Source organism: Rattus rattus, chromosome 3 (assembly GCF_011064425.1).
Source record: "Rattus rattus isolate New Zealand chromosome 3, Rrattus_CSIRO_v1, whole genome shotgun sequence".
Lineage (NCBI taxonomy): Eukaryota > Metazoa > Chordata > Mammalia > Rodentia > Muridae > Rattus > Rattus rattus.
In genome coordinates, this window is record NC_046156.1 from 198,041,970 (window position 1) to 198,054,241 (window position 12,272).

The following is a 12,272-nucleotide window of genomic DNA, read 5'->3' on the forward strand; positions in this document are numbered from 1 at the left end:
GCCTCAGATAACCGAAAGCTGAGTTACCATGAGATCCAGCCATCCTACGTCCGGAGATTCCTCCAAAGGAATTGAAATCACTGTGTCAAAGTGATAACTGTCATGTCCATAGCTGGACATGAGGGCTGGGAAAGGGGAGAAATATAAAAGAAACGGGAGTGGCTGATTACAAGGAGGTTTCTTTTAGAGGCGACACAATGTTCTAAAATGGACTGTGGTCATCGGTGCACAAGCCAGGGAAGATGCTAAAAGGTCACTGAATTGCATGCTGCATGGATGGACTGCACGACATTGAATTTTCTTAGCTTGTTTTGCATTGCTACAACACTTGAGATCTGTATAACTGTATAGAGCCTTCTTTGGTCATAGTCTAGAGGCCATGAGATCCTGGTGTTTGGTTGTCTAGCATCTCGTGCATTGTAACATGACAAAGGAATCCGTTGGCAAGATAGTGCAAGCATGCTAGTGTGGGTCTCTCTTCCTTTGTTTATAACGTTACTAATGCCATTTGGAGGCTTCCCCTAGACGCCTCTCCTAACCTCAACTCCTCCCCAAAGGCCTCCCTCCAACTACCTTGAGAGTTTGTGGACCACACTTTCAGTGACCGAGATGGAGAGATGAGTACGCTCAAACCACAGTGTGGGTAAAAGCGGGGCTTGGTGAGAAGCACCAGGCAGGTAGGTTTCCTAGAGGACGGCCGCTCGAGAAGATGCCTTTTGCATAACAACCCACGAAGGCATCTTCCAGAGGTCCTGAGTTCAAATCCCAGCAACCACACGGTGACTCACAACCGTCTGTAATGGGATCTGATGTCTGAAGACAGCTACAGTGTACTTACAATACATAATTAGAATATTAAAAATTAATAAATTAATAATAAAGGCTCTCAGTTACAGAGAAGTGAGTGAGACAGGGAAATCAGACAGGAAATCACAAGGCTGTTGTGGGGGGTCCAGTCAAGAAAAAGAAACTTAAAGGAAAACACAACAAATGAACCTACTGGCAACCAGTCCGGATTTGACCATACTTTCAATTTCCTGATGGGCAGGGTGTGGAACACAGGAGAAAAGGAGGGATAGTAGAAGGGATGGAAGGATGACATTGGGGTAGAGGCATTCAAAGAGGAATATGTAGGGAGAGCCTGGGGGTTTAGTTTGGGATGTGTCAAAGTGGATGTTGGTATCAGCTAAGCGAGTAGAGTTGACTACGGGGCAACTAGACGCGTGAGTCTGGAACACAGGGTAGAAGCGTGGGCTAGACAGGGAAACGTGGGTACCGTTGCATAGTAATTAGCATCAATGTGAAGCCATGCACATCTAGGTAAGAAAGGAGCCTTTACAGCAATGTCTTAGAAGCACTGGGATTTAGGAGAGAACAGTGGAGAGAAGCAAGATAGGAGTTCAAAATAGCCTAGAGAGGGAGTGAGGACCTGGGAACCCAGAGAGGAGATTGGGGCAGCTTTCCTTCGGGGCAGCTTACCTTCGGGGCTGCTTGTGTACTATTTAGAGGACCACTCGTTCAGTGACTGGGGACTTGTAAATGAGCACTCAGTTCTTTAATATTTACTAAGCTATTTAGATGTTTAACGTCATCTCTAGTTTTGGAAACCTTGATTTTTTTTCGGGGGGGGGATTAACTATCATCTTGTAGTCTTTAAATTTAATGACATTATTAGTGTATAATTTCAAAGATCTTTTCTTTATATTTTCATTTGCTCATTTTTATTCTCAGTTTCTGCAACTGCATATTTTCTACCTCTAAAAAAGTATTTTTATTTTATGTGTATGAGTGCTTTGCCTGCCTGTGTCTCTGAGCACCATACGCATGCTGTGCTCATGGAGTCTAGAGAGGGTGTCAGATCCCTTGGAACTGGAGTTACAGACTGTCGTTAGCCACCATGTCCTCTGCAAGTGCTCTTAATTGGTAAACCGTCTCTCCAGCCCTTTTCTACCTTTCCTCCTCCTCCTCCCCCTCCTCCTCCTCCTCTTCCTCCTCCTCTTCCTCCTCCTCCTCTTCCTCCTCCTCTTCCTCCTCCTCCTCTTCCTCCTCCTCCTCCTCCTCCTCCTCCTCCTCCTCCTCCTCCTTCCTCTTCCTCCTCCTCCTCCTCCTCCTCCTCCTCCTCCTCCTCCTCCTCCTCCTCCTCCTCCTCCTCCTCCTCCTCCTCCTCCTCCTCCTCCTCCTCCTCCTCCTCCTCCTCCTCCTCCTCCTCCTCCCCCTCCTCCTCCTCTTCCTCCTCCTCCTCCTCCTCCTCCTCCTCCTCCTCCTCCTCCTCCTCCTCCTCCTCCTCCTCCTCTTCCTCCTCCTCTTCCTCCTCCTCCTCCCTCCTCTCCTCCTCCTCTCTCTCCTCTCCCTCCTCCTCTCCCTCCCCCTCCTCCCCCTCCTCCTCCCCTTCCTCCTCCTCCTCTTCCTCCCCCCTCCTCCTCTTCCTCCCTCCTCCTCCTCCTCCTCTTCCTCCCTTCCTCCCTCCTCCTCCTCTCCCCCCTCCCTCCTCCTCCCTCTCTTCCTCCCTCCTCCTCTTCCTCCTCCTCCTCCTCCTCCTCCTCCTCCTCCTCATCCTCCTCCTCCTCCTCCTCCTCCTCCTCCTCCTCCTCCTCCTCCTCCTCCTCCTCCTCCTCCTCCTCCTCCTCCTCCTCCTCCTCCTCCTCCTCCTCCTCCTCCTCCTCCTCCTCCTCCTCCTCCCTCCTCCCTCCTCCTCCTCCTCCTCCTCCTCTCCCTCCTCCCTCCTCCTCCTCCTCCTCCTCCCCTCCTCCTTCCTCCCCTCCTCTTCCTCCTCCTCTTCCTCCTCCTCTTCCTCCTCCTCCTCCTCCTCTTCCCCCCTCCTCCTCTTCCTCTTACAGCATCTGTTACACCATGAAGAAGTTTGCTAACATGATCACCATCATCTTTTTTTTTTTTTAATAGTTGATCAATCTTTCTTCTTGGTAGCTTTTAGGAATTTAAATTCTGAGTTTAAGACTTTTGAAATTATACTGTGATTTTAATAAGTTATGTCATTAAATTTAAAGACCACAAGATGACAGTTAATCCCAGAAAAAAATTTTTACTCAAAGCTACAGATGAGATTAAAGGCTATTTTAAATGTAAGAATATTATTTTAAATATTTAACAATTTCTCATTCACTATGGAGATGTCTTTATTTTGAAATACACTTTAATTTTTGAAACCATTACTGCTTTTTATTACTTTAAAAAAACTTTTCATCTATTGTCTTGTGTGTACAGAATGACTTTTTGTGCACGTGTGTGTGTGTGTGTGTGTGTGTGTGTGTGTGTGTGTGTGTGTGTCCATGTGAGGCCAGAGATTGAATCAGATGTCTTTCCTCAGGCATTTGTCTCCCTTAACTTTTAAGGCAGCGGTTCTCACTGGCCTAGAACCTGCAGCTGACTAGACGTTTGCTCATCATGACTTCAGGATGTTCACAGTCACATGACCCTGCCTCCCATTGTCTTTGAATGCTGCTTTCCCACCACCTATTTTCAAAGGTTTTATTAGGTTTTTAATTTATTGCACTTTAAATTATTTGTAATTAGTTACATGTAGAAGTCAAAAGGCAACTTTTATGAGTTGGTGGATCCCAAGGATCAAATTCAGTCATCAAGTGTAGAGAAATTTTTTTTTATCTTTATTAACGTATTTCTTATTTACATTTTGATTGTTATTCCCCTTCCCAGTTTCCGGGCCAACATCCCCCTAACCCCTTCCCCTCCCCTTCTCTATGGGTGTTCCCCTCCCCATCCTCCCCCCATTACCACCCTCCCCCCAACAATCACGTTCACTGGGGATTCAGTCTTGGCAGGACCAAGGGCTTCCCCTTCCACTGGTGCTCTTACTAGGATATTCATTGCTACCTATGAGGTTGGAGCCCAGGGTCAGTCCATGTATAGTCTTTAGGTAGTGGCTTAGTCCCTGGAAGCTCTGGTTGCTTGGCATTGTTGTTCATATGGGGTCTTAAGCCTCTTCAAGCTCTTCCAGTCCTTTCTCTGATTCCTTCAGCGGGGGTCCCGTTCTCAGGTCAGTGGCTTGCTGCTGGCCTTTGCCTATGTATTTGCTGTGTTCTGGCTGTGTCTCTCAGGAGAGCTCTACATCCGGTTCCTGTCGGCCTGCACTTCTTTGCTTCATCCATCTTATCTAGTTTGGTGGCTGTATATGTATGGGCCACATGTGGGGCAGGCTCTGAATGGGTGTTCCTTCTGCCTCTGTTCTAAACTTTGCCTCCCTATTCCCTGCCAAGGGTATTCTTGTTCCCCTTTTAAAGAAGGAGTGAAGCATTCAGGTGTAGAGGAATTTTAATCCAACAACTGCTCTTGCAAGGAATCACACCCAAAGACCTTCTGGGTCTGTGTGTTCTGGCTGGAACACAGATATGTCTTTAATCCCAGGAGTCAGAGTCAAACAGATCTCTGAATTTAAGGCCAGCTTGCTATAGCACGAGTTCCAGGTATAGAAAATCTTAGGTCCATGCATGCACTACTCACCATCCATCCCAGCACTCAGGAGGCAGAAGCTCTGTGTTCCGGCCAGTCAGCTGGGTTAAGGCAGTGAGGGAGTTAAGAGGCAATGCAGTACAGTGAAGTTTGTGGCAGTTCAGTTCATGGAGCTCAGAGGCAGTTTTTACGGGGATAGTCGTACAGAGACAAGTTGCAGAGAGAACAGGCTAGACGCAGGTGAAGACAGAACAAGTCAGAGAAGGAGAAGGAGACAGGAAGCTAAAACAAATTGCTAGAGTTAGTTTGAGGCCAGGTAGAGCAATTCGGTGAGAAGCTGAGAGAAGCCAGATTGAATCAGTCAGCCTAGAGAGGACTTTGGGCCGGAACAGCTGAGTTAAACCAGCCAGCCAGAGTTCAGAAAGAGCTAGAAAGGGTGAGTGTAGTCAGCAGTGAGTCTCTGAGATGACAATTAAACCAGGAGAATAAAAGTTACTTTTACAATCAGGGTTGGTCGCAGGTCTCTTTACCTATTAAACAACCTCACTGGCACTCCACGATCTATCTTATTCTGGCTTTGGTGTCCCTTTTAAGTGTATGCTACATTCCTGGGATTTGAGGGAGCCTAATGTATGACGCCCTTTCCTTGCACTGAAAGCCAAGATTGATGAAGTTCGTTAGACAAGGAAATCAGACAGATGGGAATAAAAAGAACAGTTTTATAGCCAATAAGTGCAGCATTTGAGGATGTGGCTTGGATGTGTGGCAACACAAAAACTAAGGCGTAGTTAGAATTACCCACGCCGTCTGCCACAGACAGCACAAAACTGCCACATGCTCCCCATATGGAGGTGCCTCTGTGAAATGTATGGCTGTACGTTGGGAAGCACGCTCTGTGTGGGCAGGCTGGCTTCCAGGAGGAGGTGAGGAACCATGGGCCTGCTTTACCACAGCTCACCAATAAGGCAAATCACAGTGACAGACAATGGAAGTTCGCACTGACAATGCCCCCTCCCCGGCCCCCATGTGTATCGGAGCTGACCAGCACAGTCTACCAAAGCAAGCATAATTCTGACACTAAGTCCAATAAATGCAAAAACATAAAAAAAAATAAAAAGCATACTATTTCATGTTTACCTAAGAATACATATAGTGCGTACCGGTGTCTTTGTGTTCCTGTATGTAGTTTAAATGAAGTTATGCTGTTCATGGCGTTGTTCCACTACAGAGCAAGAGACTGTTGAACAAAACACCACAGCAGCAGGGATAGGAAACCTCCTTTTAAGCTGTCAGTCGGGGGAGGCATACGCGATATTGAGGTCACCCTTGGTTGACTCCTGGGAACTGAAAGTTTAAGTCCCAATTGCTGAAGACACCATATATTCCAGACACTAGACTTCCAGGCATCCAACTGGATCTGAGCTTTAAAGGCCTCCTCCTTGAGCAATAGTTTTCACAGTACCAGATAGTGGCGTGTAAACTGCCAAGGGAGAAAAGCATTTGATAATTCTACCCCGCTGTGACCCTGTGATGATCAGCATGGCGAGATTATGTACAAATGTGCACCAGTGGTACACCTGTCTGGGTGATCACCAACGGCTGTCTCACCACACTTAAGGCCCGGTTAGCAGGCTTAATCATGCCTGCTACTGGAAACCTAGCCTATCAGTCACGGCTAGCCAGCCCATACGGATCTCCATGGAGAAGCGACTACTGCCGCCCTCCTAAACCAGCATAACTCTTGCTCAGTACATGCTAAATGCTCATGCTTGCACTCATGGATAAATGCAGCCTCACTCCTGTCAAATGCTCTTGTGTTCTTCAGCACACAAAGACCACTACAGGAAGCTACAGGCCATCGAAATGCAGAGAACACCTGACCGTTCTAATTCGTAATCTACAACTCAACTCCCGCACTCGAGGCTCAGGGAACTTCCTGGAGGAGGGGGCAGGAAGACTGTCAGAGCCAGAGGACCAGGGCGTCTGCTGCAAGAGGGTGTCGTTTAGATACGACAGGAACGTAGAGTCAAGCACGACAAATGAACCTAATGGCTGTACTTTTAGTTTCCTGATGGGCAGGATGTGGAACATACGTGAAAAAGAGGGATGGTAGAAGTTTGTCTTTGCAGGAGATGGGCACTCTAAATGGTTTTCTAATGCAAAATGGTCAGCCCTGAATAGCATACACACAATAACACGAAGTGGATCCTTCAGACTCCTTTTATTTATTTACACACATACACACTCACACTCACACATACACACTCGCACATACGCACTCACACACGCACATATACATACACACAGGCAGTCACGTACACACACACATACATGAACTCACACACACACACACTCACATGCACTCACACACTCACACACACATACACACACGCACTCACTCACACTCACTCACACACACGCATCAGTTTTGAACTGATTCTAGGTCTTCATCCCGGGGTAGAGCCCCATGTAATTTCTCACATCCACACACTGACAAGTCAGCTGGTCTTATCATTGCCCAGGTCCTGTTTAAGCAGCCACATTGTTGAGATTTCAAGAGTGAAGCTTTCCTGTCACATCTAGAAGACGTGTGTGTGTGTGTGTGTGTGTGTGTGTGTGTGTGTGTGTGTGTAACAATTATTGAAGAATAAGACACTGTAGATTTGAAAGGGAGCTGGCAGGGGGGAGGAGGGAGATGAGGTAATTATATTTTAATTAAAAAATTAAAAGGGAAAAAGAAACCATAAAACCCGGGAAGGAGAGCTGGGGTGCAGAGCAGTGGTAGAGGCCTTGCTGTGCATGATGGGACCGTAGGGTCCACCCCCAACCCTGAACCAAGCAAAACCAAAACAAGTCAGGTGGGAAAACAGACTGAATATTCTATGTTGATTATAAAAGCCAATTACATAAAACATATAAAAAGTTCAAGGATATTACAACTTGATATATGAAGATAGAAATTAGAAAAGGGGGGTGTATTTGTTTTGTGCTGGGCTGGCTTTTGGTGTTGGGGGTAAATCCAAGGGCCTTGTGCATGTTGACTATGAACTCTACCACTGAACTAAATCCCTAGCTGCAGAAACCTGACATTAGTGTCACTAAGAGACACTGTGATAATTTTAGCATATATTTAAGTTAAAAACCCACGGAGACGATGGTTGCGGGGTCGTGGCTCTGAAATCCGGCTCCATCCGCTCCGGGCGCTGGGCGGGCAAGCTCGATGGCTCCGGCAAAGAAGGGTGGCGAGAAGAAGAAGGGCCGTTCTGCCATCAACGAGGTGGTGACCCGAGAATACACCATCAACATTCACAAGCGCATCCATGGAGTGGGCTTCAAGAAGCGTGCTCCTCGGGCACTCAAAGAAATTCGGAAATTTGCCATGAAGGAGATGGGAACTCCAGATGTGCGCATAGACACCAGGCTCAATAAAGCCGTCTGGGCCAAAGGAATAAGGAATGTTCCATACCGCATCCGAGTACGTTTGTCCAGAAAGCGTAATGAGGATGAGGATTCACCAAACAAGCTCTACACATTGGTAACTTACGTGCCTGTTACCACATTCAAAAATCTATAGACGGTCAATGTGGATGAGAACTAACTGCTGAATGTCAAATAAAGTTACAGAACTGCCAAAAAAAAAAAAAAAAAAAAACCCACGGAGACAACCAAGAAAAGATATTTCCTCGAGCTAATATCTGGCCACGCATTCGATACAGTTGCTTGAAAATCTACAACATTGACCTCCATTACGCTGAGATTATTGAAACATTCTGATTAATACGAGATAGGGTAATGCGAAGGAGATGAATAAATGCCACACATCATCAGTCAAAATGTCGGTTTTGGTAGATAGTTGTGCACCGAGAAAAAAAACTAAGAAAGTCACAAGAAACTGCTTTGAAGAAGATTCAACAGAGTAAATGCCAATTACCCCCAAATGAACATGTAGTTTTAGCACAATCCTAGCTTTAAAAAAAATCCAAAATTTCCTAATGCTATGTGAAATTTTAGCAAATTTGGTAAAAAAAAAACAACAAAACAAAACATAAATGGGTAAGAAAATCAAGCCATTTTGATTTTATCTATCTGCTTGATAATTTAGAGACAGGATCCCATTAGTGGCCCTAGTTAGTCTAGCACTCACTGTGGAGACCAGGTTAGCCTCAAACTCACAGAGAGCCGCCTGTCTCTGCTTCCTGAGTGCTGGGATTAAAGGTGTGCACCACGACAACCCCGCTCAAATCATATTTGCAAAAAGAGGAGCTCTGGACATAATTTTTATAACACTAATAATACAATAATAATAATGAAGCAATAATAATGAAAATAAGACCCAAATACCAAAGTAAGACTAAACACAGTTTTCAGTTAAACAGAGCAGAATGCTCCCCAAATAAATCATAGCATCCCTTGGAATGTGAAAAAGAGGTAAAAACCAAACCAAACTAAACAAACAGACCCCACAGAATGGTATAACAGAGCAAACCCTTTTGAAAACAGATTGCAAACTATAGAGGAAACTCGTGTGTGTCCCACTACTCTCCCTGTGGTGTTAAGTGTTAGGCAAAGAACTGGGGTAAAAAAAAAAAAATCAAAGATTGAAAGTTTGCAGAGACAAACGGGCAGGCAGGAGTGGATTCTTAGCTCCTTGGGAATTTGAATGTGCTACCTGCTTTGAAGTAACTGAAGATATCTCCGAGAGACAATGAATGGATTTAATTTTACTAAGAAGCCTACAGCCCTGCAAAAAACAAACAAACAAACAAACAAACAAAAAACCCAAACAACCGAACGAAAAGCTCAGTGGAAATGAGAAGACCCAGTGACATACATTTACAGCACAAGCGTGCTTACTCAACCCCGACCAGAAATAGAGTCAATGTGTAGCCCTACAGAGGGCTCCCTCAGAGTGGAGAAATAACTTGTGGTTGTGTGCAAACAGTAGGATTCAATTTGGCTATTCCAGTGAACAGGCTGCATTTCATAGTTTGTCAAAATATATATTACTGAGTCTAAAAAGAGCCGGGAATTCTAAGTGTAGAAGTTTATCGGGCATATAAAAACAACGGAGAAATCACAGATCAGTACTTTAGTGTCTGTGTGTGGGGGTAGGGAGGGGCAGGTATGCCTAAGTGTAGAAATAGTACTCTTTGAAGGTACTTACGACTGGAGGATGGGGCTTATTGGTATAGTGTGGAAAAGGGGTGGTGGCCCATGCCTGAAATCCTAGCATTCTGGAGTTGGTAAAAGGGAGTTTAGAAATTTAAGACTGGGGCTAGAGAAATGGCTTCACAGTTAGAGAAGCACTGGCTGCTCTCTCACAGAACCCAGCTTCCCTTTCCAGTGCCCACATCAGTGGTCCATGACTCTAGTTCCAGGGGACCCAACCGTCACCTTCCTTTGGCCTTCTCGAGCATCTCACGAATGTTGTACATATATTCACACTCAGGCACAATAAATAAATAAATAAATAAATAAATAAATAAATAATCCTAGGAAATAAGAAATTCACGGTCATCCCACGCTATTTGGTGAGTTTAGAGCCAGCCTCAGTTACATGAGACCCTGTCTCAAAAAATATAGACTTGTACGTTTTGAAAACAAGCAAATCAACCTCACAAAACCTCCAAAATATGTACTCGAGGGTCACACAAACAACCCATGGAAAGGAAGTGCACATACAGACAAGATTTATAACCTTCCCGGCTATCAAAAACTGTGATTGAATGGAATATGAACAACGTATGGTAAGTTAATAAAGAAGTGTACTTCTCACGTAGCCTACAAATCGGTATGGCGCTTTAAGGTAAGTGTGTGGCACGTGGACTCAGTACAGTCTGGAAATCTCATGCGACGGTCAGACCAAGACGTCAAGTGAGCTGCAGTGCGGGGCAGGAATCCTGTCGTGCGTCCTGGAGTGTCCCTGTCCAGTCCTGCCCAGTCCCGTCCAGTCCAGTTCCCCCTGACCTTCCACTTAAGTCCTTACTCACCACAAGTCTTAAATCTCAGGAGCGAGCTTCTCTTTGGAAGAGCTTCAGACTTCAAAACAGAAGATTTGTGAGAAGCAGCTGAGAATGGAGTCTGGTCCTTAATGTTTCCCAAATAATCAGCTCTTAATCCGTAAATGCCCCTCAAATAAAACTTCTAATTCTCAAATAGCTTCCAAATCCTTAGACTTTCCTCAAAACATGCAAGACGATTCCCAGCCTTACAAATCAAATCCAGACCTTTGCTGAGCTCCAACTCCAGTTCATCCATTAGCACGTGGGGCATGCACACCAGTGTGCACAAGTGCGCAGACACACACACACACACACTCACACACAAACACACACACTCACACACACACCACACACATACACACACACACACACACACACACACACACACACACCACACACACACACAACACCACACACCACCCCACCACACAACACACCACACCACACACACACACACATGCAAACACCACACCACACCACACCACACCACACGAGTTTACTTGTGGGTTGTTTTTTTTTCTTATTATTTGTGAGGACTTGTCAGTCAAGACAGAACTCCTCTTTTGTGAACAAGCATGCTTCTTCTACACCAGGGACCCTCAACCCCACCCCCACCCCCACCCCCACCCCCCGAGTCTGTCATGGACAGTTAGTTTTTCCCACTTGTTTTCAAAGAGAATGGTGGGGGGGATCCGCTGGGAAGGAGGTGTGGGGGCAGCAGCAGGCATTCTTGTTTTTGTGTTTCACAAGGAGCCCTAAAACAGTGATTTCTGGCTCTCCCCCAGTTCCTTCAGGGCTTCCATGGGACCCCAGCCTTCTGTGGGGTTCTTTATATCACCTACCTTTCCAGGGTGGCTAAAAGGAGACCAGGGCTAAGGGAAAGTCAAGTGTCCTTTCAAAGTCTAAATGTTTGTGTGCCTGAGTGAACAGTCAGGCTTGAGCAGTTCACACCGATTGACACAGAGTGGTGATTTCCTGGGCGGCAGCTGGCAGATTGAGCCTCAAAGATGTCTGAGAGAGAACTCCCAGTGTCTGTTTACTGTACACTGATTTCCTGGAAGACTGAGGATGCCACAGGGCAGCAAGGCCTAGCTGGAGCTAAGGCAGGCTGAGGTTCTCTCACCAGCTCAAAGCAAGTGCTTGCAGGGTGTGTGTGTGTGTGTGTGTGTGTGTGTGTGTGTGTGAGAGAGAGAGAGAGAGAGAGAGAGAGAGAGAGAGAGAGAGAGAGAGAGAGAGACTGAGATTTCAGCGAAGGTAATGTCAGGAAAGGACTAATAGGAATTACTTTCCCCCTAAGCTCTGCACACTAGTATGACATATCACTCCCATTTTACAGCCCAGAAGACTAAGGCATGGAGAACTTGATCAGGACCATACAGCCAGGAAGCTACAGAACTGTGCTGTCACCGGGTGTTCAAGTTGGTTAGAAGCCTCTTTCCAAATACTTGCTAAGAAAGCAGATGGGAGTCGGAGGAGGGGGATTAGGGTGGATGTGCTGATTGTATTACTCTCGGGTATCTTGCAGTTCAGAGCAGGGATTCCACACTGCTCCAGCTCTGGGCTACACAGTTGTAATGCCCCTGTTCTGTCCCCATAGGCCTAAAGTTTCTGTTGTTAGGAACGCAGGACACTATGGCGCTGGATCCTACCATACTGACCCTAGAGGGTCCACTGTTGTGTGTTCAGAAATACGGGTTCTTTTTCAACATCAGCCTTTTATTTTAGAATAGCGTTAGATTCGTGGAGAAATTAAAAAGATAGTAAATAAATTCCCATCTGTTCCACAAGCAATTTCCCATTATTAATATTTCATATTAATCATTAATGTGGTAGATATTACATTTA

At 45.8% G+C, this 12,272-nt stretch overlaps 1 protein-coding gene across 1 annotated transcript; it reads left to right on the forward strand.

The window, feature by feature from the left end:
- The first annotated feature begins 7,645 nt into the window (after positions 1–7,645).
- Positions 7,646–8,014, forward strand: LOC116895675 (60S ribosomal protein L31-like). Its single transcript, XM_032896879.1, has one exon. The coding sequence runs from the start codon at positions 7,646–7,648 to the stop codon at positions 7,997–7,999; it is 354 nt and encodes a 117-aa protein (XP_032752770.1). The 3' UTR covers positions 8,000–8,014.
- The last annotated feature ends 4,258 nt before the right edge of the window (positions 8,015–12,272 follow it).

What these genes read in the sequence shown, in the direction of transcription:
- LOC116895675 (XM_032896879.1), top strand. Translation starts at nt 7,646, where the DNA reads ATGGCTCCGGCAAAGAAGGGTGGCGAGAAGAAGAAGGGCCGTTCTGCC.